Consider the following 19,213-nt stretch of genomic DNA (forward strand, 5'->3'; position numbering starts at 1 on the left):
GTACAACAAATGCTTAACACTACTCCTTGGATAAGCCTACTGCTCGACCACACTACCACAAAATAGAGCATTAGTATTATCTATTTTTACCACTATTTTACCTCTAAGGGGAACCCTTGGACTCTGTGCATGCTATTCCTTACTTTGAAATAGCACATACAGAGCCAACTTCCTACATAGACCTTCTAGAACTAGAAGTTCAAGCATTACTGCTAAAGGACGCAATAGAATTGGTACCATGTACACAAATAAACACAGGAGTTTACTCACTGTACTTTCTAATACCAAAAAAGGACAAAACACTGAGACCAATCCTAGATCTCAGAACACTAAACACCTACATCAAATCAGAACACTTTCACATGGTCACGCTACAAGACGTGTTACTACTGCTAAAGCAACAAGACTACATGACAACCTTAGATCTAAAGGACGCATATTTCCATATACCGATACATCCCTCGCACAGGAAATACCTAAGGTTCGTATTCAAGGGAATACATTACCAATTCAAAGTGTTGCTGTTCGGTATCACAACTGCACCAAGAGTATTTACAAAATGCCTAGCAGTAGTAGCTGCACACATCAGAAGGCAGCATATACACGTATTCCCGTACCTAGACGATTGGCTAATCAAGACCAACTCCCTCACAAAGTGTTCACACCACACAGATTGTCATACAAACCCTCTACAAACTCGGTTTCTCCATCAACTATACAAAATCTCACATTCTGCCGTGCAAAACACAGCAATACTTAAGAGCGACAATCAACACAACAAAGGGAATAGCCACTCCAAGTCCACAAAGGGTTCAAAATGTTCACAAGGTTATACAAGCCATGTATCCAACACAAAAGATACAGGCAAAGACGGTATTAAAACTCCTAGGCATGATGTCCTCGTGCATAGCCATTGTCCCAAACGCAAGACTGCACATGAGGCCCTTACAACAGTGCCTAGCATCACAGTGGTCACATGCACAGGGTCCCCTTCTAGATCTGGTGTTGATAGACTGCCAAACATACATCTCGCTTCTATGGTGGAACAGTATAAATTTAAACAAAGGGCGGCCTTTCCAAGACCCAGTGCCACAATACGTGATAACAACAGATGCTTCCATGACAGGGTGGGGAGCACTCCTCAATCAACACAGCATCCAAGGACAATGGGACGTACATCAAACAAAGCTGCATATAAATCACCTCGAATTGTTAGCAGAATTCCTAGCGTTGAAAGCATTTCAACCCATCATAACCCACAAATACATTCTTGTCAAAACAGACAACATGACAACAATGTATTATCTAAACAAACAGGGGGGAACACACTCGACACAGCTGTGCCTCCTGGCACAAAAGATATGGCAATGGGCAATTCACAACCACATTCGCCTAATAGCACAATTTATTCCAGGGATCCAAAATCAACTAGCAGACAATCTCTCTCGATCACCAACAGGTCCACGAATGGGAGATTCACCCCCAAATTCTAAACACTTACTTCAAAATTTGGGGGACACCTCAAATAGACCTATTTGCAACAAAGGAGAACGCAAAATGCCAAAACTTCGCATCCAGGTACCCACACAGGCAGTCTCAAGGCAATGCTCTATGGATGAACTGGTCAGGGATATTTGCGTACGCTTTTCCCCCTCTCCCTCTCCTTCCATATCTAGTAAACAAATTGAGTCAAAACAAACTCAAACTCATACTAATAGCACCAACATGGGCAAGACAACCTTGGTACACAACACTACTAGACCTGTCAGTAGTACCCCATGTCAGGTTGCCCAACAGACCAGATCTGTTAACACAACACAAACAACAGATCAGGCATCCAAACCCAGCATCGCTGAATCTAGCAATCTGGCTCCTGAGATCCTAGAATTCAGACATTTAAACCTCACCCAAGAATGTATGGAAGTCATAAAACAAGCTAGAAGACCATCCACTAGACACTGCTATGCAAGCAAATGGAAAAGATTTGTTTGCTACTGCCATAGTAATCAAGTTAAACCATTACATGCATCTCCAAAGGATATAGTGGGATACTTGCTACATTTACAAAAATAAAATCTAGCCTTCTCTTCCATAAAGATACACCTCGCAGCAATATCTGCATACCTGCAAATTACCCATTCAACTTCACTATTTAGGATACCTGTCATTAAAGCGTTTATGGAAGGCCTGAAAAGAATTATACCACCAAGAACACCACCTGTTCCTTCATGGAACCTCAACATCGTCTTACCAAGACTCATGGGCCCACCTTTTGAACCCATGCACTCTTGCGAAATGCAATTCTTAACGTGGAAGGTTGCATTTCTCATTGCCATCACATCTCTAAGAAGAGTAAGTGAAATTCAGGCGTTTACTATACAAGAACCTTTTATTCAAATACACAAAAATAAGGTAGTCCTAAGAACCAATCCAAAATTTTTACCAAAAGTTATTTCACCGTTCCACTTAAATCAAACGGTAGAACTTCCAGTGTTCTTCCCACAGCCAGACTCAGTAGCTGAAAGGGCACTACATACATTAGACATCAGAAGAGCACTAATGTACTACATTGACAGAACAAAAGAAATTAGGAAAACAAAACAACTGTTTATTGCATTTCAAAAACCTCATACAGGAAACCCAATATCAAAACAGTGTATAGCCAGATGGATAGTTAAGTGCATCCAAACCTGCTACCTTAAAGCAAAGAGAGAAACTGCCCATTACACCAAGGGCACATTCAACCAGAAAGAAAGGCGCTACCATGGCCTTCCTAGGAAACATTCCAATGAACGAGATATGTAAGGCAGCCACATGGTCTACGCCTCACACATTTACTAAGCACTACTGTGTAGACGTGCTATCCGCACAATAAGCCACAGTAGGTCAAGCCGTACTAAGAACTTTATTTCAGACTACTTCCACTCCTACAGGCTGAGCCACCGCTTTTGGGGAGATAACTGCTTACTAGTCTATGCACAACATGTGTATCTGCAGCTACACATGCCACCTAACGGAAAATGTCACTTACCCAGTGTACATCTGTTCTTGGCATTAGTCGCTGCAGATTCACATGTGCCCACCCGCCTCCCCGGGAGCCTGTAGCAGTTCGGAAGTTATCTTCAACATTTGTACATTTGTAAATATATTACTTAAACCTTAGTTGGTACATACTTATTCATTCCATTGCATGGGCACTATTACTAACATACACAACTCCTACCTCACCCTCTGCGGGGAAAACAATCTAACATGGAGTCGACGCCCATGCGCAATGGAACAAAGGAGGAGGAGTCCCTCGGTCTCGGGACTCGAAAAGACTTCTTCGAACAAAAACAACTTGTAACACTCCGACCCAACACCAGACGGCGGACTATGCACAACATGTGAATCTGCAGCGACTAATGCCACGAACAGATGTACACTGGGTAAGTGACATTTTCCTACTAAACCATGACATGGTAGCATATTGTCATCTAAACACAGTAAATTTCAGAGAAATGTCCAAAAACCTTTCCACCCATTTGCAGCGTTACTGATAAAACTATGTAGTGTAATAACAATGTGTTAAAATTGGGTTTCAGAAAACACATCCTTTGCACGTCTAACAGTATTCTGATTTGTTTTCATCCTATTAAAATATTTTTTTCATTGCACGGAAATACAAAAACTTGGCTTTCACAACTACTGAAATATATTTTGAAATGTTTGTACAGTTGACTTAGTCATTTAAATGTGTTGGGAAAAACCTGACACCCTATATCCTTTTATTTTCTGATGACATTGACAAATCCACGAGGCCGAAGCCTAGTTGGATTATAAATGTCACCTGAACCCACAACAGCAATATAGGGCCATAGTACATATTATTTGTAATGTAGTCTTACGTTTTATGATGTATTAATGGATTTTAGTCTCTCTCTTTATAAAGATTTAGAGTATTTGAGTGCCATCCGTTTCGTTTTCATTGTTTGCCTGAGACTGCAGACATGTCTGCCAATGTTTCGAGAAATCAGTTAGATGTTTTACTGACAGTGTTCTGCATCCACAATTTTTATTTTCACACATTGGGGAGAAGCTATGGATAAGATGGTTGGATCAAGGCAAGGCCTGCAAGGATGAGTTTGGCAGGTATGCTGATTGTTTCAAGAGCAGCACTGTAAGAAATATATATATATATATATATATATATATATATATATATATATATATATATATATATACACTCTTTCTAAAAGCAGATCTTGATACATGTGTCACTCTTGTTAAACTTGTCAGAAAAGCATAGCTTTGTCCAGGCACAAGGTGTAGGACAGTACCCTCTTTTTGGCATGGTTACCCCCACTTTTTGCCTGTCGGTGTGTTTTGACTGTTTTCACTGGGATCCTGCTAACCACGACCCCAGTGATTGTGCTCTTGCCCACTAAATTTGGTTACTCAAGACTTTGCACACCCCACAATTGGCATATTGGTACCCCCATATAAGTCCCTGCTATATGGTACTTAGGTTCCCCGGTGTAAAGAAATGGCTCCCTGTTGCAGTTACATCCCACTTTTTGACTGATACTGATACTGATGCTGACTTGACTGAGAAGTGTGCTGGGACCCTGCTAACCAGGCCCCATCACCAGTGTTCTTTCACCTAAAATGTACCATTGTTTTCACAATTGGCACAACCCTGGCACCTAGGTAAGTCCCTTCTAACTGGTACCCCTGGTACCAAGGGCCCTGATGCCAGGGAAGGTCTCTAAGGGCTGCAGCATGTCTTATGCCACCCTAGGGACCCCTCACTCAGCACAGACACACTGCTTGCTAGCTTGTGTGTGCTGGTGGGGAGAAAATGACTAAGTCAACATGGCACTCCCCTCAGGGTGCCATGCCAACCTCACACTGCCTGTGGCATAGGTAAGTCACCCCTCTAGCAGGCCTTACAGCCCTAAGGCAGGGTGCACTATACCACAGGTGAGGGCATATGTGCATGAGCACTATGCCCCTACAGTGTCTAAGCAAAACCTTAGACATTGTAAGTGCAGGGTAGCCATAAGAGTATATGGGCTGGGAGTCTGTCAAAAACGAACTCCACAGCTCCATAATGGCTACACTGAATACTGGGAAGTTTAGTATCAAACTTCTCAGAATAATAAACCCACACTGATGCCAGTGATGGATTTATTAAAAAATGCACACAGAGGGCATCTTAGAGATACCCCCTGTATTTTACCCAATTGTTCAGTGCAGGACTGACTGGTCTGTGCCAGCCTGCTGCTGACAGACGAGTTTCTGACCCCATGCGGTGAGAGCCTTTGTGCTCTCTGAGGACAGAAACAAAGCCTGCTCTGGGTGGAGGTGCTTCACACCTCCCCCTTGCAGGAACTGTAACACCTAGCAGTGAGCTTCAAAGGCTCAAGCTTCGTGTTACAATGCCCCAGGGCACTCCAGCTAGTGGAGATGCCGGCCCCCTGGACCCAGCCCCCACTTTTGGCGGCAAGTCCAGGAGAGATAATGAGAAAAACAAGGAGTCGTCACTGGCCAGTCAGGACAGCCCCTAAGGTGTCCTGAGCTGAGGTGAGTCTGACTTTTAGAAATCCTCCATCTTGTAGAAGGAGGATTCCCCCAATAGGAATAGGGATGTGCCCCCCTCCCCTTGGGAGGAGGCACAAAGAGGGTGTACCCACCCTCAGGGCTAGTAGCCATTGGCTACTAACCCCCCCAGACCTAAACACGCCCTTAAATTTAGTATTTAAGGGCTCCCCTGAACCTAGGAAATAAGATTCCTGCAACTTACAGAAGAAGAGGACTGCTGAGCTGAAAAACCCCTGCAGAAGAAGAAAGAAGACACCAACTGCTTTGGTGCATGAGTGACCCCCAGGAGGCCCTCTCCCTTGCCCAGGTGGTGGCTACCCCGAGGAGCCCCCCCTTGCCTGCCTACACCGCTGAAGAGACCCCTTGGTCTCCCATTGGAAACCCGATGCTTGTTTATACACTGCACCCGGCCGCCCCCGCGCTGCTGAGCGTGTACTTTTTGTGTGGACTTGTCTCCACCCCACCCCCCCGGCGCCCTACAAAACCCCCCTGGTCTGCCCTCCGAAGACGCAGGTACTTACCTGCTGGCAGACTGGAACCGGGGCACCCCCTTCTCTCCATTGAAGCCTATGTGTTTTGGGCACCTCTTTGACCTCTGCACCTGACCGGCCCTGAGCTGCTGGTGTGGTGACTTTGGGGTTGCTCTGAACCCCCAACGGTGGGCTACCTTGGACCCCAATTTGAACCCCGTAGGTGGTTTACTTACCTGCAAGAACTAACATTACTTTACCTCCCCCAGGAACTGTGAAAATTGCACTGTCCACTTTTAAAATAGCTAAATGTGTTTTATGTAAAAAGTATATATGCTATTATGATTATTCAAAGTTCCTAGAGTACTTACCTGCAATACCTTTCAAATGAGATATTACATGTAGAATTTGAACCTGTGGTTCTTAAAATAAACTAAGAAAATATATTTTTCTATACAAAAACCTATTGGCTGGAATTGTCTCTGAGTGTGTGTTCCTCATTTATTGCCTGTGTGTATGTACAACAAATGCTTAACACTACTCCTTTGATAAGCCTACTGCTCGACCACACTACCACAAAATAGAGCATTAGTATTATCTCCTTTTGCCACTATCTTACCTCTAAGGGGAACCCTTGGACTCTGTGCATGCTATTCCTTACTTTGAAATAGCACATACAGAGCCAACCTCCTACACCCGGGCATTAGAGAAAAATGTGTCTACATGCCTGTCATTGCAGCCTGTGTGAAAAGGTGCTTGTAACCTCTCACTACAGGTCACTGTCACCCCTATGGTAGGACCTCCTTGACCACAGGGCAGGGTGCAGGTATGTGTGTGAGGACACCCCTACATGAGCAGAAGTGCCTTTATGAACTCCAGCTCCATTACACTGAACTTGGTAAGGGCAGGGAAGCCATTATACCCGTGGTAACTCCGAAACCTGGGCATGTTCGGTATCAAACATGTCAGAATCATACCCCAGTGCTGTTGCCAGTATTGATTGTATGATTAAATGCACTCTAGGAGCTTCCTAGGAACAATGCTGGGGGCCCTCTACCAGTTTTCTGGGCAGCTGGCACTGCTGCCACCCCTCAGGCAGGTTTCTGCCCTGCTGCTGCTTGACCAACTCAGGCAGAGGAAGGCAGAACAAAGGTTTTCCTGTGGGAGAGGAAGGTAACATCCTCTCTCCTTGGAAATAAGTGTTACATTGCTTTGGAGGGGAAGCCTCCCCAAGTCACTAGTATGCTTTGTAGGGCACATTTGGTGCTCTCCCTGCGTAAACCAGTTTCCACCAGTCCGGGACCCCCCTGCCCTGGTGTGAAACTGCACAAAGGAAAGGGGAGTGCCCACACCCCTGTCCATCACCACCCTAGGGGTGGTGCCCAAAGTTCCTCCAGGTGACCACTGGATTCTGCATCTTCAATCCAAGGTGGGCAGAGCCCCCTGGGTACATCAGAGTGGTCAAGTAGGTGACGTCAACCCATGCTATCCCCCCGATAGGTGATCACCCTACTATCCTCTTTCCTGGGCTATTTAGGGTCTCCCTCTTGGGTGGGTCCTCAGATTCAACGTGCAAGATTCCAGCAGGACTCCTCTGCATCATTTACTTCATCTTCTGGCCGGCTGGGACTGCAACTGTACCCTCCAGGATCCAACAGTCTGCAACTTCAGCAACAACTCCGCTCTGCATCATTGTTTCTCTGGCTCCTTCCAATAACGGCAACATTTCCCCAGCTGTGTGTCCTCTGGGGATGACGAGTCTTCAGCCTGCTCAAGAAGTAAGAAGGAATATCCCTTGGAGTGAAGTAGTTACTCCATCACATCTGCAGGCATCAACTGAAATGATGACCTGCTGAGTGGATCCTCTCTCCTCTGGAACTGCGTGGAGCCTGCATCACAGGTGGTGGTCTGGAGTGGTCCTCTCTACCAGCAGTCCAACCGAGGAAGACTGTAAGCCCTTGCCTCTCCTTGCAGGACAGTACCCCTGTGCACATTGACTCTTGCAGCTACCAAGGCTTGTTTTTTCCTCCTCCAAGAGATCTTCAGGCTTCGTGTAGCCCCAGCCCCTGGCACTCCTTCCTGCAAAGCGCAGTCTCCTGCATGCTGCTCCAGCAACGTGGGACTCCTCTTCAGGTGTGCTTAGTGGGCCTCACCGCGACTCCTGTGCTTGTTGCTGGTGGATTGCCTGTGTGCTGCCTCCTCTTCTTGTGACTCTCCCATCTGCTGAGGGCCATCCCGTACTCCCTTCCTTTGGTAGAGTTCACTCGACCTTGCTGTCCCTCTTCAGCCTTGCAAAACTTCTTCTGTCTCTTGCATTTTCCCAGGCTTGTTGGTTGTTTTCTAGCACCACTAACCTACTGCATCACTTGCATTACTCCTGGGACTCATTCAGGTCCCGTACTGCACTGCTGACCACCTTCATCCACTGTCGACCTGGTCCTGCATCCACAGAAGTGTGCGTAATATCTCCTGCCTTAACCAGACACTCTATCTCGAACTGGACTTTGTTACCTTGCTTTGCAGGTCATTTTCTGTCAGGATCCACCTTTTGGGTTCTTCCAGTCTTAGTTGGGTATTGCCTAATCCTTTTCCAAAGCCCTCCTGTTAGTTTTGGGGAAAACCAGGTACTTACCTCTGTTCTCTTGGTTGCTGTTGGGGGGGTGGGGGGGGGCTCTGGCACTCACCTCTTGGGGTTCCTAGTTCCTCCACCTCCCCTCTACTGATTCCACTTTCTTGGGTGGAGGACTACCTTTCACACTCCTTTTTTTTTTTTTTTTTTTTTTTTTTTTTTTTTTTTTTTTTAGTATATGGCCCTTCCCTAAGGCCCTCACTATGTGCTATTTCTTTTACCAATGATTATTGCGGTCCATGCTATTTACTGTTTGCTAATGTGTATATAATAGTGTGTTTACTTACCTCCAGTTGAGGGATTGCCTATTCAGTGTTCTAGTATTTGTGTTACTATAATAAAGTACCTTCCTTTTTGTAACACTTTGTGTTTTTTTTTCATGTGTGTAAGTGCTGTTTGACTATAGTGGTATTGCATATGCTTTGCATGTCTCCTAGATAAGTCTTGGCTGCTAATCCACAGCTACCTCTCGACACTTCCTAGACACTACCTACACTTCACTAATAGGGTATACCTGGACCTGGTATAAGGTGATAACACCCTAGGAGCTCACCACACCCCAGACCAGATTCCTACATAAGAGAAGACCCAGTATAAGTGAAAAGAATATGTTTTCATGCTTAGAGTGCTGAATGAATTTTGCAACAAAAAAAAAAATGATAGGAAACGCATGGTAGTTTCCCAATTTTAGGTGGGGAGCAGCTCCCTTTTATATTGAGTACTCTACAACACCACCAGCTCTCTAAATCTGTTGACCTCAAATGCCTGTTTGGACTTGTACTGTGTAAGGAAATGCCTCCTTGGCATGGTTGCCCCCTGACTTTTTGCCTTTGCTGATGCTATGTTTACAATTGAAAGTGTGCTGAGGCCTGCTAACCAGGCCCCAGCACCAGTGTTCTTTCCCTAACCTGTACTTTTGTATCCACAATTGGCAGACCCTGGCATCCAGATAAGTCCCTTGTAACTGGTACTTCTAGTACCAAGGGCCCTGATGCCAAGGAAGGTCTCTAAGGGCTGCAGCATGTCTTATGCCACCCTGGAGACCTCTTACTCAGCACAGACACACTGCTTGCCAGCTTGTGTGTGCTAGTGAGAACAAAACGAGTAAGTCGACATGGCACTCCCCTCAGGGTGCCATGCCAGCCTCTCACTGCCTATGCAAGTATAGGTCAGTCACCCCTCTAGCAGGCCTTACAGCCCTAAGGCAGGGTGCACTATACCATAGGTGAGGGTACCAGTGCATGAGCATGGTACCCCTACAGTGTCTAAACAAAACCTTAGACATTGTAAGTGCAGGGTAGCCATAAGAGTATATGGTCTGGGAGTTTGTCAAACACGAACTCCACAGCACCATAATGGCTACACTGAAAACTGGGAAGTTTGGTATCAAACTTCTCAGCACAATAAATGCACACTGATGCCAGTGTACATTTTATTGTAAAATACACCACAGAGGGCACCTTAGAGGTGCCCCCTGAAACTTAACCGACTGTCTGTGTAGGCTGACTAGTTCCAGCAGCCTGCCACACTAGAGACATGTTGCTGCCCCATGGGGAGAGTGCCTTTGTCACTCTGAGGCCAGTAACAAAGCCTGCACTGGGTGGAGATGCTAACACCTCCCCCAGGCAGGAGCTGTAACACCTGGCGGTGAGCCTCAAAGGCTCACCCCTTTGTCACAGCCCAGCAGGGCACTCCAGCTTAGTGGAGTTGCCCGCCCCCTCCGGCCACGGCCCCCACTTTTGGCGGCAAGGCTGGAGGGAACAAAGAAAGCAACAAGGAGGAGTCACTGGCCAGTCAGGACAGCCCCTAAGGTGTCCTGAGCTGAGGTGACTCTAACTTTTAGAAATCCTCCATCTTGCAGATGGAGGATTCCCCCAATAGGGTTAGGATTGTGACCCCCTCCCCTTGGGAGGAGGCACAAAGAGGGTGTACCCACCCTCAGGGCTAGTAGCCATTGGCTACTAACCCCCCAGACCTAAACACGCCCTTAAATTTAGTATTTAAGGGCTACCCTGAACCCTAGAAGATTAGATTCCTGCAACTACAAGAAGAAGGACTGCCTAGCTGAAAAACCCCTGCAGAGGAAGACCAGAAGACGACAACTGCCTTGGCTCCAGAAACTCACCGGCCTGTCTCCTGCCTTCCAAAGATCCTGCTCCAGCGACGCCTTCCAAAGGGACCAGCGACCTCGACATCCTCTGAGGACTGCCCCTGCTTCGAAAAGACCAGAAACTCCTGAGGACAGCGGACCTGCTCCAAGAAAAGCTGCAACTTTGTTTCCAGCAGCTTTAAAGAACCCTGCAAGCTCCCCGCAAAAGGCGTGAGACTTGCAACACTGCACCCGGCGACCCCGACTCGGCTGGTGGCGATCCAACACCTCAGGAGGGACCCCAGGACTACTCTAAGACTGTGAGTACAAAAACCTGTCCCCCCTGAGCCCCCACAGCGCCGCCTGCAGAGGGAATCCCGAGGCTTCCCCTGACCGCGACTCTTTGAATCCTAAGTCCCGACACCTGGGAGAGACCCTGCACCCGCAGCCCCCAGGACCTGAAGGACCGGACTTTCACTGGAGGAGTGACCCCCAGGAGTCCCTCTCCCTCGACCAAGTGGAGGTTTCCCCGAGGAACCCCCCCCCTTGCCTGCCTGCAGCGCTGAAGAGATCCCTAGATCTCCCATTGACTTCCATTACAAACCCGACGCTTGTTTCTACACTGCACCCGGCCGCCACCGCGCTGCTGAGGGTGAAATTTCTGTGTGGGCTTGTGTCCCCCCCGGTGCCCTACAAAACCCCCCTGGTCTGCCCTCCGAAGACGCGGGTACTTACCTGCAAGCAGACCGGAACCGGGGCACCCCCTTCTCTCCATTCTAGCCTATGTGTTTTGGGCACCACTTTGAACTCTGCACCTGACCGGCCCTGAGCTGCTGGTGTGGTGACTTTGGGGTTGCTCTGAACCCCCAACGGTGGGCTACCTTGGACCAAGAACTGAACCCTGTAAGTGTCTTACTTACCTGGTAAAACTAACAAAAACTTACCTCCCCCAGGAACTGTGAAAATTGCACTAAGTGTCCACTTTTAAAACAGCTATTTGTCAATAACTTGAAAAGTATACATGCAATTTTTATGATTTAAAGTTCCTAAAGTACTTACCTGCAATACCTTTCGAATGAGATATTACATGTAGAATTTGAACCTGTGGTTCTTAAAATAAACTAAGAAAAGATATTTTTCTATTCAAAACCTATTGGCTGGATTTGTCTCTGAGTGTGTGTACCTCATTTATTGTCTATGTGTATGTGCAACAAATGCTTAACACTACTCCTTGGATAAGCCTACTGCTCGACCACACTACCACAAAATAGAGCATTAGTATTATCTATTTTTACCACTATTTTACCTCTAAGGGGAACCCTTGGACTCTGTGCATGCTATTCCTTACTTTGAAATAGCACATACAGAGCCAACTTCCTACATACTGATTCTCCCCTTTTGTAATGTTATGTCCTGTCCGCATATTTTTTTTACTTCTTGGGTTCTTCCAGTTGGAATTTTCACAAGCACCCACCTCCACACCATTGAATAACCCAACAGGGCTCACTGTCTTCCCTATCACGTAGCATCCCAATGGTACTTGAAACAGTTGCGTCAAATAACTATGGTTTTGTATGCCACCACGTTGCAGCACATGGCATACCCGTCCCCACCTGTTAAGTGTTCATATTAGGATCCAGCGGTTTCTGCTGTTTGCATCATATACCTCCTGTAAAATTCTGTGCACTGTGGAAATATGGAGAACTATTGACTTTTATGTGGCATCTGAGAGAGTCAGTAAGCCACCCGAGGAGAATGGTAATTTGAAGAGAGTATATTCTGAAAGGTTTCATATAAAGTGGAGCCTGGCTTGCTTACCATGATTTCTTTCAGAATTGCTCCCTTTCGCATATAATTGACTAGGCTCAAGGTGATGCTTTTGGTCATGAAGGATGGTGATTGGCTGACAGTCAACAGTCCAATCATATTTGGTATTGGTAACCTTCTTAAAGCCAACTTCCAGAACTTGGTCAACCGGTACCTTCATTTGTAATGCAGATTTTTCTTTCAGGTGAATCTCAATACAATTAAGAGATGTGTCCTGATGAACTACGACCCTGACACCCAGCTGATAGAATTCCGCCACTAGTAAGTATAAATCAGTCCTTTTGCTTCAGTCTCTGTATGTCTTCTGCAGCAGCAGGTGGATGTAGGGTATGTAGCTCCGGTATTAATCAGTTTGATTGCCTGCTATCAGCAAAACAGTTCTCGTACACATTGCTTTTATGTAGCTAGCACCTAAATTTGGAAGAAGTTGCACTGTTTTGGTGCCTGATTATTGGTATTGACTTTATTTTTGGGAAATAGATGGGTTAATAAAAAACTACCCAAAAAAGTAATTTGACTTGTGCCTATTTCCTGGCCTTTTGTAGTGCTGTTAGTGAATTTTTCATGTAACACAGCCTTGAAACCGGTTCTTGGTTGCCTCTGGATTGGAGCCAGGGACAACATGGACTGCTCTGTGGGTTAGGCTTGAAAGGTCCAAGTAAAGGCATTAAGGCCTTTCTTAATGTTCAAACATTGCACTTGGGCTCATTTATTCCTTTATACAAATACATGACTTCCAGTGATATATGCAGCTTTGTCTTCCTAACGTGTAAAATTATCCACAGTGTGATCCTTTGTCAAAAATAGGGGGATGTGCTTTAAGGGTTATTTGTAGCCTCCTGCCCCCTTGACACCAACACGTAGCTAAGATGTGAGCTATAAAGGATATGATGGCCATTTCAAAGTGGCTTCACTAAAAACAGCACTGTTTTCAGCATGAGTCTCCTCTTGGCCAGTGGCTGGGTACCCATGATCAAGTTCAATTCAAGGCTGACTCCCACTCCCAGTGCCCCTGTCCCATTGGCGGTTAGAAAATAAGGCTTTCCAACTCCTTGGTATGGGGAAGAAGGTGCACAAATTCACATTAAGCTGAATGTGTAGACTACAAGTTCATCTTGCAAAAAAAAGGTTCTAAATGTAAGAACAAAGGTACTTTTGACAAGAATGGTAAAAAGGGATGTTGTGATTTTTGCCATTTATGTGACATTTGAGTGAAGGGGATTGAAGGGGCTTCACCTTCGTAAGTGGGACTCTGTTACTAAGAAGGGGACTGCTTTGTTGGCATTCTGGCTGTTTGCAAATGATGACACTTAATAGACTGCTGAGTCTCCGTGATTTGCAGTAAAGTAAACGCTCTGATGCATGCAGTGCAGAAGATTGGTGAATTTTGATCTACCTGTTGGAGAGCTGATTGGGACAGACAGTAGCTCTGTTTAGAATTGTAGTGAAGCTTTGGCAAATGGTAGTTATCCTATTGAACCGTATAATAACTAGCCTATAAAAAGTGCATTAGATATTTATGGAGCTGCATGTCAACTTGCTTCTTTATGGCTAATGTGAAGAGAAGAAGAAAACGTGTATTTTCTATTTTCATTTCCCTCACGATTTTGTGAGTGAAATCCATTTTGGTGACTCATCTCTGATTGGAGAAGGGAGGCTCTGTAGGACTCATGAATATCCCTCACTGAAGGGAAATGCAAAACTGCCCACTGGAAAAGAGGGTACTACTTTTGCCTCCTGGCATGGGTGGGCCTTTAATGAAAGAATGTTCTTCCATGCGCATAAGATGGGAAGCAGATTCCATATTGTGTGTTGGGTAATGGGATGCAAAGGCTAACTTAGCATGCTTTGTCAGCAGTGCTGCAGTGCGTACCCTCAGTTTGGCTTGCTTGTTTTGACGTTGCATTCTCCTTAGTTTCACAGATCGTACTACTTTACTGTACCTGTTAAGTGCGTGCCTTCAGCATACACTATTTGTAGGAAGTTGGCTCTGTATGTGCTATTTCAAAGTAAGGAATAGCATGCACAGAGTCCAAGGGTTCCCCTTAGAGGTAAAATAGTGGTAAAAATAGATAATACTAATGCTCTATTTTGTGGTAGTGTGGTCGAGCAGTAGGCTTATCCAAGGAGTAGTGTTAAGCATTTGTTGTACATACACATAGACAATAAATGAGGTACACACACTCAGAGACAAATCCAGCCAATAGGTTTTTATATAGAAAAATATCTTTTCTTAGTTTATTTTAAGAACCACAGGTTCAAATTCTACATGTAATATCTCATTCGAAAGGTATTGCAGGTAAGTACTTTAGGAACTTCAAATCATCAAAATTGCATGTATACTTTTCAAGTTATTCACAAATAGCTGTTTTAAAAGTGGACACTTAGTGCAATTTTCACAGTTCCTAGGGGAGGTAAGTTTTTGTTAGTTTTACCAGGTAAGTAAGACACTTACAGGGTTCAGTTCTTGGTCCAAGGTAGCCCACCGTGGGGGGTTCAGAGCAACCCCAAAGTCACCACACCAGCAGCTCAGGGCCGGTCAGGTGCAGAGTTCAAAGTGGTGCCCAAAACACATAGGCTAGAATGGAGAGAAGGGGGTGCCCCGGTTCCGGTCTGCTTGCAGGTAAGTACCCGCGTCTTCGGAGGGCAGACCAGGGGGGTTTTGTAGGGCACCGGGGGGGGACACAAGCCCACACAGAAATTTCACCCTCAGCGGCGCGGGGGCGGCCGGGTGCAGTGTAGAAACAAGCGTCGGGTTTTCAATGTTAGTCTATGAGGGATCTCGGGATCTCTTCAGCGCTGCAGGCAGGCAAGGGGGGGATTCCTCGGGGAAACCTCCACTTGGGCGAGGGAGAGGGACTCCTGGGGGTCACTCCTCCAGTGAAAGTCCGGTCCTTCAGGTCCTGGGGGCTGCGGGTGCAGGGTCTCTCCCAGGCGTCGGGACTTTAGGTTCAAAGAGTCGCGGTCAGGGGAAGCCTCGGGATTCCCTCTGCAGGCGGCGCTGTGGGGGCTCAGGGGGGACAGGTTTTGGTACTCACAGTATCAGAGTAGTCCTGGGGTCCCTCCTGAGGTGTTGGATCGCCACCAGCCGAGTCGGGGTCGCCGGGTGCAGTGTTGCAAGTCTCACGCTTCTTGCGGGGAGCTTGCAGGGTTCTTTGGAGCTGCTGGAAACAAAGTTGCAGCTTTTCTTGGAGCAGGTCCGCTGTCCTCGGGAGTTTCTTGTCTTTTCGAAGCAGGGGCAGTCCTCAGAGGATGTCGAGGTCGCTGGTCCCTTTGGAAGGCGTCGCTGGAGCAGGATCTTTGGAAGGCAGGAGACAGGCCGGTGAGTTTCTGGAGCCAAGGCAGTTGTCGTCTTCTGGTCTTCCGCTGCAGGGGTTTTCAGCTGGGCAGTCCTTCTTCTTGTAGTTGCAGGAATCTAATTTTCTAGGGTTCAGGGTAGCCCTTAAATACTAAATTTAAGGGCGTGTTTAGGTCTGGGGGGTTAGTAGCCAATGGCTACTAGCCCTGAGGGTGGGTACACCCTCTTTGTGCCTCCTCCCAAGGGGAGGGGGGTCACAATCCTAACCCTATTGGGGGAATCCTCCATCTGCAAGATGGAGGATTTCTAAAAGTTAGTCACCTCAGCTCAGGACACCTTAGGGGCTGTCCTGACTGGCCAGTGACTCCTCCTTGTTATTCTCATTATTTTCTCCGGCCTTGCCGCCAAAAGTGGGGCCTGGCCGGAGGGGGCGGGCAACTCCACTAGCTGGAGTGTCCTGCTGGGTTGGCACAAAGGAGGTGAGCCTTTGAGGCTCACCGCCAGGTGTGACAATTCCTGCCTGGGAGAGGTGTTAGCATCTCCACCCAGTGCAGGCTTTGTTACTGGCCTCAGAGTGACAAAGGCACTCTCCCCATGGGGCCAGCAACATGTCTCGGTTTGTGGCAGGCTGCTAAAACTAGTCAGCCTACACAGATAGTCGGTTAAGTTTCAGGGGGCACCTCTAAGGTGCCCTCTGTGGTGTATTTTACAATAAAATGTACACTGGGATCAGTGTGCATTTATTGTGCTGAGAAGTTTGATACCAAACTTCCCAGTTTTCAGTGTAGCCATTATGGTGCTGTGGAGTTCGTGTTTGACAGACTCCCAGACCATATACTCTTATGGCTACCCTGCACTTACAATGTCTAAGGTTTTGTTTAGACACTGTAGGGGTACCATGCTCATGCACTGGTACCCTCACCTATGGTATAGTGCACCCTGCCTTAGGGCTGTAAGGCCTGCTAGAGGGGTGTCTTACCTATACTGCATAGGCAGTGAGAGGCTGGCATGGCACCCTGAGGGGAGTGCCATGTCGACTTACTCGTTTTGTCCTCACTAGCACACACAAGCTGGCAAGCAGTGTGTCTGTGCTGAGTGAGGGGTCTCCAGGGTGGCATAAGACATGCTGCAGCCCTTAGAGACCTTCCTTGGCATCAGGGCCCTTGGTACTAGAAGTACCAGTTACAAGGGACTTATCTGGATGCCAGGGTCTGCCAATTGTGGATACAACAGTACAGGTTAGGGAAAGAACACTGGTGCTGGGGCCTGGTTAGCAGGCCTCAGCACACTTTCAATTGTAAACATAGCATCAGCAAAGGCAAAAAGTCAGGGGGCAACCATGCCAAGGAGGCATTTCCTTACACAACCCCCCCCCAAACGAAAGAGGATGAGACTAACCTTTCCCAAGAGAGTCTTCATTTTCTAAGTGGAAGAACCTGGAAAGGCCATCTGCATTGGCATGGGCAGTCCCAGGTCTGTGTTCCACTATAAAGTCCATTCCCTGTAGGGAGATGGACCACCTCAACAGTTTAGGATTTTCACCTTTCATTTGCATCAGCCATTTGAGAGGTCTGTGGTCAGTTTGAACTAGGAAGTGAGTCCCAAAGAGGTATGGTCTCAGCTTCTTCAGGGACCAAACCACAGCAAAGGCCTCCCTCTCAATGGCACTCCAACGCTGCTCCCTGGGGAGTAACCTCCTGCTAATGAAAGCAACAGGCTGGTCAAGGCCATCATCATTTGTTTGGGACAAAACTGCCCCTATCCCATGTTCAGAGGCATCAGTCTGCACAATGAACTGCTTAGAATAATCTGGAGCTTTGAGAACTGGTGCTGAGCACATTGCCTGTTTCAGGGTGTCAAAGGCCTGTTGGCATTCCACAGTCCAGTTTACTTTCTTGGGCATTTTCTTGGAGGTGAGTTCAGTGAGGGCTGTCACAATGGATCCATATCCCTTCACAAACCTCCTGTAATACCCAGTCAAGCCAAGGAATGCCCTGACTTGAGTCTGGGTTTTTGGAGCTACCCAGTCCAGAATAGTCTGGATCTTGGGTTGGAGTGGCTGAACTTGGCCTCCACCTACAAGGTGTCCCAAGTAAACCACAGTTCCCTGCCCTATCTGGCATTTGGATGCCTTGATAGAGAGGCCTGCAGATTGCAGAGCCTTCAAAACCTTCCTCAGGTGGACCAGGTGATCCTGCCAGGTGGAGCTAAAGACAGCAATATCATCAAGATAAGCTGTGCTAAAGGACTCCAAGCCAGCAAGGACTTGATTCACCAACCTTTGGAAGGTGGCAGGGGCATTCTTTAAACCAAAGGGCATAACAGTAAACTGATAATGCCCATCAGGTGTGGAGAATGCTGTTTTCTCTTTTGCTCCAGGTGCCATTTTTATTTGCCAGTACCCTGCTGTCAAGTCAAAGGTACTTAGAAATTTGGCAGCACCTAATTTGTCTATGAGCTCATCAGCTCGTGGAATTGGATGAGCATCTGTCTTGGTGACAGAATTGAGCCCTCTGTAGTCCACACAAAACCTCATCTCTTTCTTTCCATCTTTGGTGTGAGGTTTGGGGACTAAGACCACTGGGCTAGCCCAGGGGCTGTCAGAGCGCTCAATCACTCCCAATTCCAGCATCTTGTGGACTTCCACCTTGATGCTTTCCTTAACATGGTCAGACTGTCTAAAGATTTTGTTCTTGACAGGCATGCTGTCTCCTGTGTCCACATCATGGGTACACAGGTGTGTCTGACCAGGGGTTAAGGAGAAGAGTTCAGGAAACTGTTGTAGGACTCTCCTACAATCAGCTTGCTGTTGGCCAGAGAGGGTGTCTGAGTAGATCACTCCATCTACTGTGCCATCTTTTGGGTCTGATGACAAAAGATCAGGGAGAGGTTCACTCTCTGCCTCCTGATCCTCATCTGTTACCATCAACAGATTCACATCAGCCCTGTCATGGAAGAGCTTAAGGCGGTTCACATGGATCACCCTCTTGGGGCTCCTGCTTGTGCCCAGGTCCACCAGGTAGGTGACCTGACTCTTCCTTTCTAGTACTGGGTAAGGGCCACTCCATTTGTCCTGGAGTGCCCTGGGAGCCACAGGCTCCAGAACCCAGACTTTCTGCCCTGGTTGGAACTCAACCAGTGCAGCCTTTTGGTCATACCAAAACTTCTGGAGCTGTTGGCTGGCCTCAAGGTTTTTGGTTGCCTTTTCCATGTACTCTGCCATTCTAGAGCGAAGGCCAAGTACATAGTCCACTATGTCCTGTTTAGGCTCGTGGAGAGGTCTCTCCCAGCCTTCTTTAACAAGGGCAAGTGGTCCC

General features: G+C 47.0%; 1 protein-coding gene across 1 annotated transcript in view; it reads left to right on the forward strand.

The window, feature by feature from the left end:
- The window catches only part of PPAN (peter pan homolog), a 121,585-nt gene that overhangs the window by 57,378 nt on the left and 44,994 nt on the right, over positions 1-19,213 (forward strand). The window contains exon 6 of the mRNA XM_069231810.1: positions 12,783-12,859. Coding sequence (XP_069087911.1) covers positions 12,783-12,859 — 77 coding nt within the window. The remainder of the gene's footprint in view (positions 1-12,782; positions 12,860-19,213) is intronic.

This window comes from Pleurodeles waltl, chromosome 4_2, assembly GCF_031143425.1.
Source record: "Pleurodeles waltl isolate 20211129_DDA chromosome 4_2, aPleWal1.hap1.20221129, whole genome shotgun sequence".
Taxonomy (NCBI): domain Eukaryota; kingdom Metazoa; phylum Chordata; class Amphibia; order Caudata; family Salamandridae; genus Pleurodeles; species Pleurodeles waltl.